This window comes from Ceratotherium simum, chromosome 11 (genome assembly GCF_057802395.1).
Source record: "Ceratotherium simum simum isolate JZ-2026a chromosome 11, ASM5780239v1, whole genome shotgun sequence".
NCBI lineage: Eukaryota > Metazoa > Chordata > Mammalia > Perissodactyla > Rhinocerotidae > Ceratotherium > Ceratotherium simum.
Window position 1 is genome coordinate 12,527,128 of NC_141910.1, and position 19,217 is coordinate 12,546,344.

Here is a 19,217-nt window from a genome sequence, read left to right on the forward strand (position 1 = left end):
TCAGAAACTCTGGGGTAGGGACAGCTATATGTTAACAAGCCTTCCAGGTGATTCTGACGCACGCTGAAGTTTGAGAACTACTGCTCTATTGAACTATTAATTAGTAATAATGAGCCATAGATGTTCAGTTTCTTCAGCGTAAAGGAACCAGAACCAGGACAAGTTAGTTTTGATTAGGAGAATGTGAAAAGGAAAGTTCTAGACATTTAGGAGACTGGGGTGGGGGGAACTAAGTGAGAAGGGTGTCTTTCCCAGTCTGTGGGCCACTTGCTTACTAATTGTCCCATCTTCCTAGTTTTACTGCAAAACCCAGTCTCACTGTGGCACACTACCACTCTTTGTCACTCCTCATCATACGAGCTTGTTTGGGGGCACGCTCTTTTTAAATTTAATCTTGTTTCCATTGTAACTGATTTGTATTCTATTTATGGATGCTGCACACACTGACTGGGCTGCTTTCAATCCCAAGTGAGTACCACTTTGTAAACACTAGAGTTTTAAAATATTTGATACTTGGACCCTCTCTGGAATTTTCCATGTTATATTTCTTCCTTCTTCATCTCAAAGTGGCTTTCAGATAAATCCTACAAAGTTCTCGATACAAAAGAACGGCTAAACCTAAGCAGAAGACATCAAAGGAAAGTCTGGTCTGACAACCCGGGGCCAGGGGAAGGCGTCGGAACTCTCCAGGCTAGAGCATTAGCTGGGAGTCTGCTAGCATTTGCCTGGGTAGCCCCGAGTCAGCCTTCTTGCCTACCTTCTCTGCTCCGTTGTTAATTGTGCATCATGTTCTCTTGGTCAGTGGTGTGAGGAAAGGCAGCAGATGTCCTGATTTCTATTAAGTGAAGCTTTCTTCAGAACAATTGTAACAAACCTCTGAGTTTGTAGAGCTTCTAGGAATATTCTGCCCTGGGTCAAGATGGAATGCCTTAGCCACTCCCAGCCCCAAATGCCCCAGAAGCGGGCAACACAGAGGGGCCCTGGATCACGTCTTCCCCATGACAGCTTGTTGGAGTTTGAAGAAGCTTCAACAATAGCCTCTTCTTCCCGCTGTGTCCCCAACCACAGCCAGCAGGAGCTAGTGGGGCTTGCAATGCATTTCCAGCAAATGGCTGGCACGCCTCCTCCCTCCTTCCCCAAACCCGCTGCAGAGGAACTGCTTAGTCAGCCTTCACTTTGGGGAGGAAGGTGAGGAGGACCTGGCCCTTCTCCTGCACCCATGCATTGTAGCAGCAAGAGAGAGGGCAATGGAGGCTGTCCAAGGCCTGCCTTTTAAATGAATGGCCACATCCCCCAGGGGAGTGATTACAGTTTCTCTCAACTCCTCTCTTGGCCCTTGAAGGGAGCCCTCATATGCCCTGCTTACAGTTAGGGACACTAAGGCTGGGGAAGGGGAGAGCCTGGACCACGGATGTGGAGTGAACAGCTGAAAGCAGCACCTTTGGGATCCTGGTTCTCCTTCAGGTCCTGGACCTGGGTTTAATTGTCCTTGGCTTGTATTCAAGGGGCAGATTGGAGAAGATAAACAAGTTCTCGCAGGCCCAGCTGACCTAAAAAAAAAAGGCACATATGGATGGGGCAGGAGAGAAGCGAAGTGTATGTGGAGAGGAGCAGGGCAGGGAAGGATGCTCGCTGTGTAGAGCTGGGAGGCGTATCGGCTCTGGGCCAGCCTGCCTGCTGTGGATCATGATTCCTCCAAGTATGAGTTGTGTGACCTTGGGCAATGCAGGTTACTTAACCTCTGTGGGCCTCAGTTACCTCATCTTTAAAATGAGGAGACTTCTTGGCGAATTAGGAACTTAGCAAGATGACGTGTGTAAGGGTTTGGCATAGTACACGGCATAGAGTAAGTTCTTTGAAAATGTTTTTTATGTCTCAAAGCACAGACATGGGTCCAGTGGCACATTATCCGCCAGCTTGTGTTAACACTTTGTCTTGGCAGCAGATTCCCCACTTCAGTTTGTTTTGTTTTGTTTTTTGTGAGGAAGATCAGCCCTGAGCTAACATCCGTGCTAATCTTTCTCTTTTTGCTGAGGAAGACCGGCTCTGAGCTAATATCTATTGCCAATCCTCCTCTTTTTTTTTCCCCAAAGCCCCAGTAGATAGTTGTATGTCATAGCTGCACATCCTTCTAGTTGCTGTATGTGGGATGCGGCCTCAGCATGGCCAGAGAAGCAGTGTGTCCGTGCGTGCCCGGATCCGAACCCGGGTCCCCAGTCGCGGAGCGTACGCGCTCAACCGCTAAGCCACGGGGCCAGCCCCACACTTCAGTTTTTAAAGCTAGCCCTTCAGCATCAGACAGGAGCTGTCCTAGCCAGCCTGGCTGGTCTGTCAGAGCTGTGGCCGGGGCTCCCTCCACCACCCCTGCCCTCACTGGGCAAAGTGAGGAGAGTGAAGAGGGGTGGGAGTACGATGAGCTGTCCTTGCAATGGAAGCCAATCCTTGGCTCTAAGGAACAGGAGGGAGATGGGAAAGGGTGGGGGCCCAGGAGCACGGGTCGCAGGCTCCCGGCCCAGCAGCTGCTGACCCTTCCCCATGTCCTGTGCTCATCCACAGCAAATACAACCGTGTTCAATGCTTCAGCCCTGCCGCCACCAAACACCAACTCTTCTCTGGTAAGTCCTTTCCTCTTACGTCAGACATGTGAGAGCTTTTGTTTGTGGGGAGAGTGAGAAAAGTTGGGAAACTGAGACCATCTCATGGCAACCCAGAGGTCAACCCCAGCTGCCTGTCAGGGTGACCTGTGGAGTTTTGTAAATGCATATTTTTATTTTAAGTATATACTGTCAAAATCCCATTTTAAAACATGCCTCATTCCATTAGATCCATGTGCATAAATATCACATGCACGCACGCGCACACACGCGAAGGAGAGGTAGAGGTGAGGAACGGAGAGCAGGGCTGCACAGAGCTGTACACAGAGTTTCCCATCCATCTTTCTACCTTTTTCTGCAATTTCTGCCTAGGACCCCCAGTTCCCACCCAGCCCCATAAAGTTTATTAATGCTCCCCTCTCCACCCGCTGAGTCTCATCTGTCCTTTGTGCTGCTGAGTCCCTGGCCCCCCGGTCTGGTCTCTCTTTCCCAATAATGATGAGCAGCGGCCCTCAGGAGGCGGCACCCAGCCTGTGGCTCCAATGGTGGAAATCCAAAACCAGGCGAAGGGCAGCACTGGAAGGCCTTGGGGGAGATGGTTGGAGCTTCAGAGTCCCTGAGTTGCTCCTTCAGTTACCCCTGCACAGGCAGCTGGCTGCTCAGTTGGCAGTTTAACCTAAAATTTTTCAAATATCTGATTTTGACGGGGCGAGAATGGAATCAGTCCATGCCTGTGTCTGAATACTTATTGTGTGCGAGGTGCTGTGTGCGCTGTGAGGGCTAAAAAGACGTATAAGAAACAGACGTGGCCCCTGCCCTCCAACTGGCTTGTAATAAGCTTGTGGCGAGGAACCTGAGAAGTAATGGGACGGCACGAGCAGAGCATGCCATGTGTCACATACCAGCCAAATGTGTACTTCCAGCCCTGGAGGCAGGGGACACCCTGCCGGCTGGAGGCCAGGGAGAGCCTAGAGAAAGTGAAAGGCGATTTGGTCTTCAAGGTTGGGAAAGCTGGTTCCGTAGAGAGAAGCACATTCCGGGCCGAGGGACCAGCACAGACAGAGGGCATAAGAGGGAAAGCACAAAACCTGTTCTGAGGACAGTGGGTGGACCAGTCTGGCAGAGACAATGTGAGGGTGGGGGATTGAACAGGGAGGCCTCCAGAGATGAGGGAGGTGAGAGACCAGGCCAATGCGGGGGCAGGGGCCTGCTACCCTGCAGGGGGCATTTCCAATCGCTTGGGAGATTGCGGGATGCAGCTGACGGTCAGCACACGGCTGCGCCTCTCTCTTTGCGTGGTCTTCTCTGATCCTGAGCTGTTTCACAGCATGGTGGGCTCAGGGTCCCAAGAGGGTGAGAGCAGGTGCTGCAAGGCCTTTTGAGGCCCAGGCTCAGAACCTGCTCAAAGCCACGTCCTCCCCATTCTATTGGTCTAAGTAGGCCCAGGGCCAGCCCAGAGTCAAAGGGGTGGAGCATTAGCCTGCACCTTTTGATGGAAGGTGTCACATTGCAAAGGAGTGTGGACCCAGGAGGCATGATTCACTGGGGACCATTATTATATCGAACTACCACCCTTCTCTCTTTTTTTCTTGATGAGGAAGACTGGCCCTGAGCTAATATCCGATGCCAATCCTCCTCTTTTTGCTGAGAAAGATTGGCCCTGGGCTAACATTTCTATATATATGTTCCTAAGTCTATATTTTGAATATATGTATATATTCATATGTATATATGAATATACACAGGAATATGTTATTACTATGTATTATATTATTATATATATTCATACAGTCATGTGCCACATAATGACATCTTCCTCTACTTTATATGGGATGCCGCCACAGCATGGCTTGACAAGCAGTGCATCGGTGTGCGCCCAGGATCCAAACCTACGAACCCCAGGTCGCTGCAGCGGAGCATGCGCACTTACTGCTGCGCCACTGGGCCGGCCCAACCACCCTTCTCTTAATCCAAACATCCAGTACAGCTAGTTGCAAGTGTCTGTTTACTTCTTTACATAGGTTCCTGAACATTCACACATTAATTTTACAAAAATAGGTATTAAATTTTATTATAAATTACTCTTCTTTTATTACACTTAGAAACACATATAAATATATATATGCATGTATATACATATATGTATATATGTACACACATATATATATACTTAGGAACACATATATAGGAATATATAGGCTATACCATCTAGGTGTGTGTCAGTACACTCTATGATGTTCGCACACAAAGAAATCGCCTAATGACACATTTCTCGGAATGTGTCCCCGTCGTTAAGCAACACGTGACTGTATACATATATATAATTGTTTTGTGTGCCCTGGATTTTAGGCATCTGGGATGCCAAAAGGGGCAGTGACTGAAGTGACTGACCCAAGAGAGGTCTGACAAGGGGGGGGTGTGAGCCCCAATATGTGAAAGGGTGTGCATAGGGGAAGGAAAGGGGAGAATAAATGTGAGGCACTCCAGGAAGGGGGTGCCAACAGCACCCGTGGTTGACTGAGCCAGGAGCCAGGCCTGCTGAGGGAGAGGGCATCCCACCCTCTGTGCTTTTCCTCCTCGCCAACAAAGCAGTGCACCCTAGAACACAGTGAAGAAACACCTGTCAGCTCCTAATCTTCCCAGGGAGCCTCCTGCTTGTTATCCCTTGAAGCAGCCTGTCCCCAGGAACATCACTCTGTTGCTGGGCACCATCGTGGAGCAGGAGGGCTGGAGCCCCGCAGAGGGTGGGAGGGGTGTGTGGGTTGCCTGGGGACTGCAGAGGGGAGGACACAGCTGACCCACCAGGAAGGCCCTGACCCTTTCTCTCCTGTGCTTGGTCTCCAAGTACAACCCCCTTAACCTCACAGCGCTGGACTGGTCACTGCTGAGCAAGAAGGAGTGTCTGAACTACGGTGGGCGCCTGCTCGGGAATTCCTGCAAGTTCATCCCAGACCTGGCACTCATGTCTTTCATCCTTTTCTTCGGGACATACTCCGTGACCCTGACCCTGAAGAAGTTCAAATTCAGCCGCTATTTCCCTACCAAGGTAAGCTCAGCCTGCAGTTAGGAGAGGACCTACAGTCAGACCATTCACAAGGTCTTCTCAAGAGGGTTCTGGCCCACTAATGGGAAGGACACCACATCAGCACTGGCTCACTGAGAGTTTTCAAGTTACGAGCGCAGACTTGGAGTTAGAGAGAACTGGGTTCCCTTGCTGTCAAGTCCCCTTGACAACACTTAGTCTTGTCAGACTCTTATCTTTAGCCTTCCTGTGTAGTAGTATCTCCTTGTGTTTTTTTAAATTTTCATCTCCCTGAAGACTAATGAAGTTGAAAATCTTATCATGTGTTTATTGGCCATATGGCCATTTGACTTTCTTCTTGGAAGCACCTGTTTAAATCTCTTACATATTTTCTAGTGGGCTGTCTGTCTTTTACTTGCTGATGTGCAGTAGTTCTTTATATATTCTGAATAGAAACCTTTTTGTGATTACATGTGTTGCAAATGTCTTCTCCCGCTCCGTGACTGCCTTTTTACTTTCCTAATGGTATCTTTTGATTAATAGAAATTCTTAGTTTTACTGTAATCAAATATATAAATATTTTCCTCAAGGAAAGTATTGGACAGAAGATATTCTCCTGTTATCTTGTAAAAGCTTCATTGTTTTCCCTTTCATGTTAGGTCTACAATCTACCAGAATTGCTTTTGACATGAAGTGTGAGATAGTGTTTCTTTGTTTTTTTTAATATAGATAGCCAGTTGTTCCAGCACTTTCTCTTTTTAAAGACCATCCTTTCCCCACTGCTCTGCAATGCTTCCTTTGCCATATATCAAATGTTCACATGTGATGGGGTCTGTTCCTAGATTCTTTATTCTGCATCTCTGGTTTATTTGTATGTCAATATCACAGTCTTCATTTCTATAGCTTATAATAAGTCTGTATATCTTATAGACCAAACTCTCCTTCTTTGTCCTTTTTCTATAAGGACATTTCCTTTGCATTTCCACATAAATTTGAGAATCATTTTAAGTTTCACCAAAATAAAATTTATTTGAATTTTGATAGAATTATATTGACTCTAAATGTCAATTTGGGGAGAATTGACACCTTTCAAATTTTGAGTCTTCTGATCCATGAATATGGTATATTTCTCCATTTATTTAGGTCTTCTTTCTGTCCGTAATGTTTTACAGGTTTTGGTCTTGAGGTCTTGCACATTTTTTTATTAGATTTATTCCTAGGTGCTTGATTTTTTTAATGCTAACTGCTGTTTTAAATTTCATTTTCCAACTGTTTTGTGGCTAGAATAAAACATTTATTCATCAAAACAGCACTTGCATTTGTGAGCATGGCTGCGCCCTGGGGAGGGGCACTCAGAAGAATTTTAACAACTCTCTTCCTGCCATAAGCCCCATGAGCGCTCTCCTAAAGCCATCTTAAATAAATATTACTACTACTACTACTACTAATGATAAAAAAAAAAGTTTGACATGAATAATTGGATTGTTCCAAATATTTTGTAAAGACTAACTAAAGGAACTTTAGGAAGCTTTGCAATATACAAACTGAGTGAAAAATAGTGTGCTTGCAACACAAATGCATCCTCAAGACAAACTCTCTCCCTTCCTCCTCACTTCCAACCAGCTTATATATCCCTAAGTCTCCTCTTATATAAAAATTCTAGAGCAATGACTACATCTGAGAATGTCTATCTGCTGCCTGAAGGATGAGCTATAATTCATGTCATATGAAATTCTTTTATCACTAACTTTTTCTCTCTCAAATTACTTACAAATTGCTCTGTTGCCTCCTGGAATTTGGTGTTGCAGAGAAGAATGAGACCATACCATTTCACACCCATCAGATTGCTAGAAATATAAAAGTCTTGTAATACCAAGTGTTGGAGATGAAAAGCAGTGGGTGGGAGTGTAAAGAGATACATTCAATTTAGAGAGCAATTGGTGCTCTCTGATACAGTGATGATGGATATCATTTCTGACACTTCTACTCCCAAGTGTACACGCCAGAGAAATTCTCACACATGTACAAGAATGTTCTTAGAAACATTGAATCCAAGAGGAAAACAATGAAAATAACATAAATTTATCTATCAACAAGAGAACAAAGAAATAAATCAAAAACAGTCATACAAACATTAAGCTGCAATGCATACACATAGCCTATAGCTACATCTATCCTTGAGGAAAAATATCACAAACATAATGTAGAGCAAATCAAATTGCAGAAGATTACGAATAATATGATACCATTTATGTGAAATTTTAAAACATGCAAAACAATGCTATATTTTGTTTTGGGATATATGCATATTTAGTAAAAGTATAAAAACACTCGTGGGAATAATAAACTCTCAACTTAGACCAGTAGACCTCTCTAGAGAGCAGAGACAGGAACGCCACTGGATGACAGAAGAGGCATCGACTGAACAGGTAAGTTTTTATTTCTTAAGGTGGAGGGAGTTCACAGCTGTTTATTACATTCCTCTTTATATTAGGTTGGACCATGTGAAATTGCCTATATTTGACTGTTTTGACCTACAAAAATGTGGCAAATTCATATGGCTTAACTTAATAACTTTTTCATCTGGATGCTAGGAATATTGCAGAAAAGCAAGAGTAAACCAAGCACACTGCTTGGTTCTGCTGTGACCAATGTTTTATATGTTCATGACAATATAAAGCTGTACTGATTTTCAACTTTTAGAATCAACTTATAGATAAAATACAAAAGATATGTTTACAAAACAGAATATGAGCATTCTCAGCTTTTTCTAAAATTTAGATACAGTTGACATACTGCATTATATTAGTTTTAGGTGTACAACATAGTGATTCAATATTTGTATATATTGTGAAATTATCACTACAATAAGTCTAGTTAACATCCATCACCACACATAGTTACAATTATTGTTTTTCTTGTGATGAGAACTTTTAAGATCTGCTCTCTTAGCAACTTGCAAATATGCAATACGGTATTATTAACTATAGTCACCATGCTGCACATTACATCCCCAGGACTTATTCATTTTATAACTGGAAATCTGTACCTTTTGACCCACTTCATCCATTTCACCCACTCCCCACCCCCTACCTCTGGCAACCACCAATCTGTTCTCTGTTACTATGAGCTTGTTTTTTTTTTTTAGATTCCACATATAAATGAGATCATACGGCATTTGTCTTTCTCTGACTTATTTCACTTAACATAATGCCCTCAAGTTCCATCTATGTTGTCACAAATGGCAATATTTCCTTCTTTTTTACGGCTGAATAATATTCGTGTGTGTGTGTGTGTATACATACACCACATTTTCTTTCTTCATTCATTCTTCGATGTACACAGGTTGTTTCTATATCTTGGCTATTGTAAATAATGCTGCAATGGACATGGGGGTGCATAGAGTTTTCATTTTCTTCAAATAAATACCCAGAAGTGGAATTGCTGGATCATATGGTAATTCTATTTTTAATATTTTGAGGAACCTCCACACTGTTTTCCACAGTGGCTGCACCAATTTACATTCCTGCCAACAGTGTGCAAGGGTTCCCTTTTCTCCAACTCCTCACCAACACTTGTTATCTCTTGTCTTTTTGTTGATAGCCATTCTAACAGGTGTGAGGTGATATCTCATTGTGGTTTTGATTTGCATTTCCCTGATGATTAGTGACGTTGAACACCTTTTCACGTACCTGTTGGCCATCTGTATGTCTTCTTTGGAAAAATGTCTATTCAGATCCTCTGCCCACTTTTTAATTGGATTCTTTGGTTTTTTACTATTGAGATGTATGAGTTCTTTATATATTTTGGATATTAACCCCTTGTCAGATATATGATTTGAAAATATTTTCTCCCATTTGGTAGGTTGCTTTTTCATTCTCTTGGTGGTTTCTTTTGCTGTGCCTAAGTGTTCTCAGCTTTGACAATGTAAAGATCAAAGTGGAGGAGTCACGAGATGGAATGGGTTCGGGGGAGGAGAAGAGTGGTGGGAAGCATAGGGGCAGTGAGCTTCTTCTTGCTTAATGGAGAGTGAGAGCGAGTGGCAAAAGTTAGCGGGAAGAGAGGTTTAATTATATAACTTGAAAGTACATGGGAAACCCATAGAAGGAGTTTACAAATAACTCGCAAAGATTGGGAGTGAGGAAAGGGCAGGAGGGATAGTGCAAGTAAACTAAATCCTTATCAACAGATAATGCCTTAAGTTAGTAAATCAAAACATAAAAGGATAGCATATGAGTTAAAGACTTGGAGGAAACCACCAGAACTGACATCAAGCAGACAGACATGGGTGTATCTGGAAGGGGGGGCTGGAGTGAGGAAAGGTGAGGTGGGGGACTTTGCTTTTTACACAATGTGGGTTTTTAACTAATTACATATGTTATTTTAACAACAATTTTAATAGGGAGTAGGGGGTGCAGGGAACGAATTCAGTGTCCCGTCACCTGCCTCTGACTTCCTAACTTCTTTCGTGTTCTCTGGAAACTGCTCTCTGAAAAGATATGGAAAAGGTAGCAGAGTAGATGTTGGGGAGGAAAGGTGGTCAGAGGGCAGCGAGGTGAAGTCCAGAACCTGGCCTACGATAGGTCTCTGGAAACAGAGGAGCAAGAGGTGAAGGACTCTTAGGGGACAGAAGGTCTGAGAGCAGCCAGGGGTCCTGAGCAGAGTTGGGGGCCTCCCTCCCAGCCCAGGTGGCAGTACAACAATCTGTCACAGGGTTTTAGGAGCTCGGATTTCCTTCAGACTTCAGCCCTTGCCCTCACTGCCCCTGATGGGTGACCCAGTTCAGTATGTCACACCAGAAAATGTCTTCAGCAATGGCTGTCATGCCACATGGATAATAACAATTCCCACTTTTACTGTTATATGCCAAGCCCTCTGAATATGTCGTAGCTCACTTATGCCTATAAGGTAGGTCTATCATTATCTCCATTTTACAGATGAGGAAACTGAGGCTCCAAGAGATGACATGCTTCCCTAAGGTCACACAGCTGGCAAGGGCAGAGCCAGGATTTGAGTCTTGGTCTGCTGACTTCAGAGCCCAAGCTCTTAACCGTTCTTCTGTTTGCTGCCTGAGAACTGGGTCAGCCTTGAGGTGGGCGGGTGCTTCATTCACTTGCTCATCTTTCTGCAGGTCCGAGCCCTGGTAGCCGACTTTTCTATTATCTTCTCCATCCTGCTGTTCTGTGGAATTGATGCCTGTTTTGGCCTGGAAACCCCCAAGCTGCACGTGCCCAGTGTCATCAAGGTTTGCCCCTGGCCCCTGCTCTGGGCATTTTCTCTGCCTGCCCACCAGCTGCAGATCCTTTTCCCTCTACACTGATCAAACTCTCATCTCCTCTCAGCTAAGAGACCATGTAGGTTCTCTGTGTCTGCCCTGCCCTTCTCTATACAGCCTCCCAGGGAGTGATCCTTGGACATGGTGGGTTAGGGACATATTCATAATGAAATCCTGCTGTGTAACCACAGGGTGAGGAAGGTGCTAGAATCTACCCTCTAGCCCAGCTGAAGCCCCTTGATTTCCACTTGAGGGTCTACAGTTCCCTGACTCCTGGCAGTCTACAAGTGGGGCCACCTGAGATCTGTTGAAAATAATCCCTTACAACAGTGATTCTCAAAGTGGGGTCCCCAGACCAGCATCACATCATCCCCTGGGAACTTCTTAGAGATGCAAATTCTCAGCCCCACCTAGATCTATGGAATCAGAAATCTGGGAGTGGGGCCTAGCCTCTCTGGGGGATTCTGGGGCCTGCTCAAGTGTGAGAACCACTGCTGCAGAAATTCCCCATTAGTCCAGAGTTGGTGCCATTTGCTGTAGTGGAGCTTGAGCCCTGCTCTCTCAGAAGGAGCACCCACCATCTACCCTGGGCTGGGAGGTACAGGTTCTAGAACTGACCCTCCCTGTCTTTGAGGTCTTGACCCTCACAATTTTATTTCAGGGTTCTCCTCAGTAGCTTAAACACATCTCATAAAACTCATGTTGGCCTTGGAAATTAAAGTACCTATTTCTCTCAAATAAAACAGTTTAAATCTCTTAAAATGATAAACTTCAGCCCAGCTCCTGCATAGATAATCCCTTATTCTCAATACACAAGCCTGAGTTGATGTTTGGTGTCTCACAGACAGTTCTGTAATGCTCCCCAGACAGGTGACTCAGAGGAGAGGCAGAAGCGCCAGGCACTCGGCCAATCAAATTCTTCCTGCCTGTTGGGTTCATTTCTGCTTCTTGTTATTTTGCAATTAGTGACTGCAAACTCTCTCCCAACGCCCTCTGACTCTGCACCTCCGTTTCCCAACTAATCCCAGGGCAGCTGCCACAGATGATTTTAATTCTGCAGACACCACGCCCTTCCCAAGTCTGTCTGCCTCTGTGGTCTCTTTAAAGTTGCAGATGCCTAATGTTTTTAAGGGAAAAGACTGCACTTGAAAAGTACCCCAGGTGGGGGAATGGCGGGAAGCGGGGAGAGTGGGCCCAGGCAGCGAGTGTGCTGGGATACGGGAGAGGGGACAGGGCCCTCTCTCTTTGCTTCGCTCAGCCCACGCGGCCTGACCGAGGCTGGTTCGTGGCCCCCTTCGGGAAGAACCCGTGGTGGGTGTACCTGGCGAGTGTCCTGCCCGCCCTGCTGGTGACCATCCTGATCTTCATGGACCAGCAGATCACGGCCGTCATAGTCAACCGGAAGGAGAACAAGCTGAGGGTAAGGCTGTGCTCGGAGCAGGGGCACAACCCCTTTCTTCCCACAAAGTAGAGGAAGGAAGAAGGGAGACGGTGCTTCTGTCAAAATTTTGGGCCATTTGTGAAGCAAAATATGAGGCCAGAAGACTGGAGTTCTGGTGTTTGTGGGGGGCACTGTGACCTCCAGATGCGGGTGAAGCCAGCAAGGCCAGGGTGACTTGATCCGAGGACCAGGACCACACCCAGAGTGGGCCATTGGGTGCAGGCTCCCTGCTTCTCCCAAAGTGACTTTCCAGCCCTGTGCCTCCTGACAGTGAACTTGGGAGTCTGAGAAGATCCTAACAGGAGGATATTTACCCAGAACCATGAGGCAGAGGAGCATCCTTAGCCCTTCTGGTCCCTGCAACTCCCCTCCCTGCCTCGGGGTCTGAGGAGATTCAGGCTACCCTCTTCCCAATCTGGACCACTCTGGGCGAGGTCTAAGGCCTGCCCCAGCCGGGCCCTTCATTCAGGAACTGTAGGGATATTGTGGCTACTGCGTAGGATCCTTCTTCCCAAGGACCCAAGCCCAGGGCCTCTCCAAGCCTGAACATCCTTCTCCTCCCTCACCAAACCCTGAGGTTGGTAAGGCCCGAGCACCTCAAGGTAGCAGCCCCCTCAGAGTACCCTCTTGAAGGCCCAGGGGAGCCCTCAAACCATGTTTCACAAAATGGCTGCTTTGGGGAGATTTCTCTCTCTCCCACCCTACAGGTGGGAGAGGAATAGGAACAGCCTCCCTAGACAACTTCTCCCCTCCTGCCACCCCTGCAGAAGGCTGCTGGCTACCATCTGGACCTGTTCTGGGTGGGCATCGTCATGGCCCTGTGCTCCTTCATGGGGCTCCCCTGGTACGTGGCCGCCACAGTCATCTCCATCGCCCACATCGACAGCCTCAAGATGGAGACAGAGACCAGCGCCCCCGGGGAGCAGCCCCAGTTCCTGGGGGTCAGGTAGGTGGGGGTCAGGGCCTGGGGACCACCTGAGCGGGAGTGGTCAGGTTAGGGGAGGGGAAGCAGGTTTTTCTTGCCATCAGGTATTTGGGGGCACCTACTCTGATAGCCCAGGAACCACAGAGATAGGAGTGATATTTCCGAAGGCAGAGAAGAAGGAGATGAAAATTCAGTTCTATGTGGTGCTTTTTTCTTAATAGATTCCAAGCAGTACACCACCATCCCCCAAACACATGCTCTCACCTCTTACCTCTCACCTCTATGGGCCACACAAGGGCCCCACAGACCCCCTTCTAACCTGTCCCTTTGTCTCCTCTTCCAGACCCCCTGCCCCCACTGCCCCCCAAAGTCCTCCTGTGGGTTCAGGTCCTGCTCAATCTCCTTTCCTCCAGAAAGCCTTCCCAGGCCCACTCCCATAGTTGGGCTGTGGCCCAAGGCCTGCCACCACTGTTCCTTCACTTGCCCCTCCTCTCATGCCCCATGTCAGGTCCCTGACCTGGTTCAGGCAGGGAAGCTTATCTTCCACCTCTCAGGGCCTCCGGGGTGAGCCCCCACCAGACACTGGCATTCTCATAAGTGGCTGTTCTAAGAGCTTCTCCCCACTGCCTCGGATACCTGGCCTGCCCAGCCTGCCCTGAGTGAGGCTTCTCTGGTCAGGGCAGTGTCCCCTCCTGGACCCCTGAGCCCCAGATGGGTGGGTCTGAGCCATCTGCCCTGGAGCCCCCAGTTGTACCTGGGTGCTCGGGAAAACACACCTGCCCTCCTCCAGCAGCCAGGTCCCCTTCCCCTGAATCCTCATGAGTCATGCCCCACAGATGTGGGATCGAATAAGATCAATAATAATCAAAGGGCAGGGATAATAAACACTTTATATCCCATTTCATCCTCACAACAACCCCCAAGGTAGGTGCCATTGTCTCCATTTTACTGAGGCTGAAGACATTTAGGGCCTTGCCTGATGACACACAACTAGTAAGTGGCAGAGCCACACCCAAGGTGGTCTGGCTCAAGCACTCTATTAGCCACTGCACTGGACAAGTTCCTGAATGCCCCTGTAAAAGACCCTCTCCCTGGTCGGAGCTCCCTCTATTCCCATGTGCCGGTTAGCTGGGCCTTGGGCAGCGGGCTTACTCTCTGGAATGAGGAGCAAGGTAGAGGCCAGGGCCTTGGGTACAACCTTCAGGTGCCCACAGAGAGCCAGAGGGCTGGACTGGCCAAGGAGCATCTCCCAGGCCACTCTGACTGTGAGTTCTTCTCTGCCAGGGAGCAGAGAGTGACCGGCACCATCGTCTTCATCCTGACGGGGATCTCCGTCTTCCTGGCTCCCATCCTGAAGGTGAGACTGCACCCTCCACCAGGGCCCCATCTGCCTGAGAAAGCATTGGCCTGATGCCTCAGAGGTGGGGAGAAGGTCCCCACATGGCTTCTAAAAAGGCAGGATCCTATTAGGCCAAAGAGATGTTTCGTCGTCAGCATTGTTTTCTGGAACATTGCATCGTTTATTATAAGCACCAGGCAATCCTCACTGCTCTTTCCCATCCTTCCCAGGGCCCACCCTCACCTTTCTGGAGGACACTCTTCCCTCAGAAAGTTCTGCCAAGTTCTATCCTTCTATCTTCTATAGCTGCTCTCGGGGACTGTTCTCTGCCCCTCCATCTTGCATGTGTTGGGCATACAGTGACTTTTTCCCACAGTCTGAAGCTCCTCTTCCTCATGTCCCTCCAAACCAGCTAGAAGAGATGAAATCAAATGGGAGTACCTTCAGAGCATGCGTCCCCAGAATGGTCTCTCCATTCCAGCCGCTCACCTGTTCTATTAGTCTGCTTGGGCTGCCATAATGAAGTACCACAGATTGGGTGGCTTAAACAACAGACATTTATTTTCTCACAGGTCTGGAGGCTGGAAGTCCAAGATCATGGTGTTGGCAGGTTTGGTTTCCTCCAAGGCCTGTCTGCTTGGCTTGTGGATGGCACCTTCTTACTCAGTCCTCACATGGTCTTTCCTCTGTGTATGCCCATCTGTGTCCTAACCCCCTCTTCTTATAAGGACACCAGTCATATTGGATAAGGTTCTACCCATGGGACCTCATTTTACCTTAGTCACCTCTTTAAAGATCCAATCTCCAAATTCAGTCACATCCTGATGTACTGGGGGCTAGGACTTCAACACATGAATTTGGAGGGACAGTTGAGCCCATACACCAATCAATAGCCCTTCCCTTTAATCAATGCCTATGAAAGACTTTCCTTTCTGGAATTAAGCTTCCTTGGTAGTTACCCCAATCTTTTGCGATATTTTCCCTTTTTGAATATCTCAAAACAGCTCATTCAGGGGAGACTTTGTAAAAAAGAGAGACTAAAGAACCATGATCTTAACTGATTTGTTTAGAATGGGAAATATTTCTGGCTTGAGAACTGGTGCTGGGCACAACAAGATAGTAGGTTTGAGGTCAGGTATTTTTTTAAGGGATGTTTCTATTGTACAGGAAACAGGTTACATACAGGTGGTCAGGCATTTTGTTTATTTAAAAGTGTATTTTAAATGGCCAGGAAATATTTACTTTTGTGGAGAGGGTTCCAAAGAACCATTGTGCATGTCAGTCCTGATACTGTTTAATAGACAAGCATTTGCATAAAAAAGCTCCAATCCAAGAACCTTGTACTTTAGGGGCCAAAAGTTCCCATGAACACTTTGCAGATGTTGGTGTCCCCGCCCCTGTGAGAGAGAAGCAGACCCCGGGCAATGCTAGGCATGCTGCCCCCGCTGTTGAGTGAGTTCAGCGATTTAGTCACCTCACACCAGCTCTTAGTCGTATTTGAATAGAACACAAAGCAGTTAGAAAATTCCACTACAGTTCCCCTCCTTTTGTTCCATTTACAATGTGATCAATTATCCTATGGACACATTTATTCTGAGTATAAATTTTCTAGGCTTTTGCACTCATGTTTGACATATCTGATGTTAGTAAATTTTTGTTTTGCACTAATATTGTCTATCTTCTTAATATAAATAGCATGCCCACAGCATATACTCAAAATAATTGAAATGAAAATACTTCTGTGCACAAGAGTTGACATTGCCAAAACCTTTGATGGTCATCCTTTAAATGATGTATGGTCACATTGCTCATTCTTGGGTGATTTGTAGTAGTTTTCTATTTTAAGCGGTAATGGAAATTCCTTTCGGCTGCAATTCTTGGCTCAAATGTTGTAACTTTTCCAAGCTGTGGACTGTATTTCTGTATTAATTTATGCATCTTATAAAAATAAATGGGCTCTATATAGAGGGTAACATGTCAGATATGGGGAAATGTTAATTATTACTCTGGCCGTCATAGAAATGTTTTCATGGGTCCACATGGCTCCAAATGCTCTCATATTGTCTTTGCATTCAATCACAAAAGGATTTCAAAAATCCTGCCCATGTTCTTTAACAATAAGAGCGGAAAAATATAGTATTTAACCACCAGTTAACCTATTTGATAAACTTTATAGCAGTAAAGACATATTTAGATTTTTATTGATCATAAGATTTAGGATTTCTGATTTGATTACAGTCATGCGTGGCTTAAGTGGCATTCTCAGATACAATCTGAGAAATGCACTGTTAGCTGATTCCATCGTTGTGCGAACATCACAGAATGTACTTACACAAACCTAGATGGTACAGCCTATTACACACATAGGCTATGTGGTACTAATCTTATGGGACCACCGTCATATATGTGGTCCATCACTGACCAAAATGTCGTTATGAGACGGATGACTGTATATCAAGATACATACCTTTTTGTAAAGATAGGTTTTCAGGGGAAGTCAACAACTTTGCACCCACTTCTTCAGAGACTGATTCCACCCTAAACTGCTCCTGGGAATGAGAGATCAAGAGTGTCTGAGGCAAACCTTCCCCAGCACAACCCAACAACTATCCTGTTCAAGTCTCTTCCATCTTTTTTTTTTTTTTTGTGAGGAAGATCAGCCCTGAGCTAACATCCTTGCTAATCCTCCTCTTTTTTGCTGAGGAAGACTGCCTCTGAGCTAACATCCATTGCCAATCCTCCTCCTTTTTTTTTTCCCCCCAAAGCCCCCCAGTAGATAGTTGTACGTCATAGTTGCACCTCCTTCTAGTTGCTGTATGTGGGACACGGCCTCAGCATGGCCGGAGAAGCGGTGCGTTGGTGCGCGCCTGGGATCCGAACCAGGGCCTCCAGTAACGGAGCGCGCGCACTTAACCACCAAGCCACGGGGCCGGCCCAAGTCTCTTCCATGTTAACCAAGCAAAATAAAATAACTTCTAATGAAAACAAAAAGAGGTAGACTTTCAAAATTGTTAGTTAAGCAATTAAAGCATTATCACTAGCTGACCCCAGTACTAAATACTAGATTGATTTGAGGTTAAAGAAGAAAGATTTTGTATTGCCAGTTCAAGAAAAATGTAACTTAATCCAGATCTGAGGTCCTAGATTTAATCCCAGCATTTATTTCCAATCAAGAAAATTTTCCATAAAACTTAACATTTTGCAACTGTAAGTGTGTCCATGTCTGTCAAATTAGGCATGGCTGAGTACTAGACTCATAGAGAACTTACACTGGAGAGCTGTCTACCCAAGACCATACTTCAGTTGAAATTTTTAATTCTTGTTTATGTAGCCAAGAGAGGAGAGGTCCCCCTGATGCTACAAATTTTAGAGGGTGCAAACTAGATCCTAGTTACTAATGTTTCTATTTTTATTAGTGTTTCTATATCAGTTATTAACTACATCTGTTTTTGTACCAGTTCCTCCAGTAGAGTTCTGTTCCAGGGCTTCTCAAATTTTAATGTGTATAAAAATCACCTGGGAATCTTGTTAACTGAAGATACTGATTCAGTAGGACTGGTAGGGCTCAAAATTCTGCATTCTTAACAAACTCACAAGTGATGCCAGTGATGCTGGTCCAACGACCACACTTCGAGCAGCAAGGAACAAAATTCCACCCCCTTGTATCAATGGATGGTTGAACCAATATTAGACAGTGGTGTTTATTGTTAGAGGATCAGTGATAATCTTCAGTCCTTCCATCACCAGTTTGCAAATCTTTGGTTATCCTGCCAAATGAGGGCACTGGGGGACGAAGTGGGCATGTACGTGATGGGCAGCATAAATGACTTACACACTCAGCTCTGCAGATTCTCAGTCCATCCCAAGCCCCGAAGGTTTTTTGTTTTGTTTCCTTTGTTGCTCGTATCTTGCCACAGCTCGTCAGGACTGTGGATTTCTGCATTCTGCCTCAAAGGAACTCTTGACCATGTCAGAAGCTCCCGCTCTGGGCTCCATGTTGTTCTCACAGTCTCAGCCTCAAATTATATAGGAAGGCCGTGGTGTCCCTACGTCTATGGGACTGTGGTCGTTGTTGACTGCTTAACAGGTGGTATAAAGCTGACACTAGAGGCAACTTTTTGCCATTTTACTGTGTCATTAATATTTGAAAAGGGTCTTTCCCTGGGGATCCAAGGAAGATTTGTGCTGGTTTATCTAGAATTTGAGATCACAGCCCCATCACTAGTCAGAGTGTGATGTCATGGGCCTCTGGGATTTTCTGAGAAAGCTCCTTGAGCCTGTAAATGACAGGACTGGAGACAATTTCCTAGGCTTGATAATGAGGTGACTTGAATATCAGTCACTGGTAACTAAAATTAGCTAAGATTTAGCCCAGTTCTCCTGGTTGATATGGTTTTCACACTCATTAGAACGAAAGGGAAGTTTTAAGCTATCTTAAATTTGTGTTATTACCTATAATAGCTAAGTCTTTTATTTAAGATTTTATTTCTCTCTCAATTGCTCCCACCCTTTCAGAACGATTTTATCTTGTTTCATAATCAGGCAAAAATCTCGTAAGTCATGTACAAATGGAATGACACAATGACCCCGTATTTCCTTTCTTTAAGTTCCAATGTCTTGG

At 45.8% G+C, this 19,217-nt stretch overlaps 1 protein-coding gene across 1 annotated transcript in view; it reads left to right on the forward strand.

Annotated features, from left to right (window-relative positions):
• SLC4A5 (solute carrier family 4 member 5) overlaps positions 1–19,217 on the forward strand; it is a 108,829-nt gene that overhangs the window by 79,861 nt on the left and 9,751 nt on the right. Inside the window, exons 18-23 of the mRNA XM_087436553.1 lie at positions 2,557–2,615; positions 5,440–5,640; positions 10,748–10,861; positions 12,150–12,311; positions 13,100–13,278; positions 14,542–14,614. Coding sequence (XP_087292679.1) covers positions 2,557–2,615; positions 5,440–5,640; positions 10,748–10,861; positions 12,150–12,311; positions 13,100–13,278; positions 14,542–14,614 — 788 coding nt within the window. The remainder of the gene's footprint in view (positions 1–2,556; positions 2,616–5,439; positions 5,641–10,747; positions 10,862–12,149; positions 12,312–13,099; positions 13,279–14,541; positions 14,615–19,217) is intronic.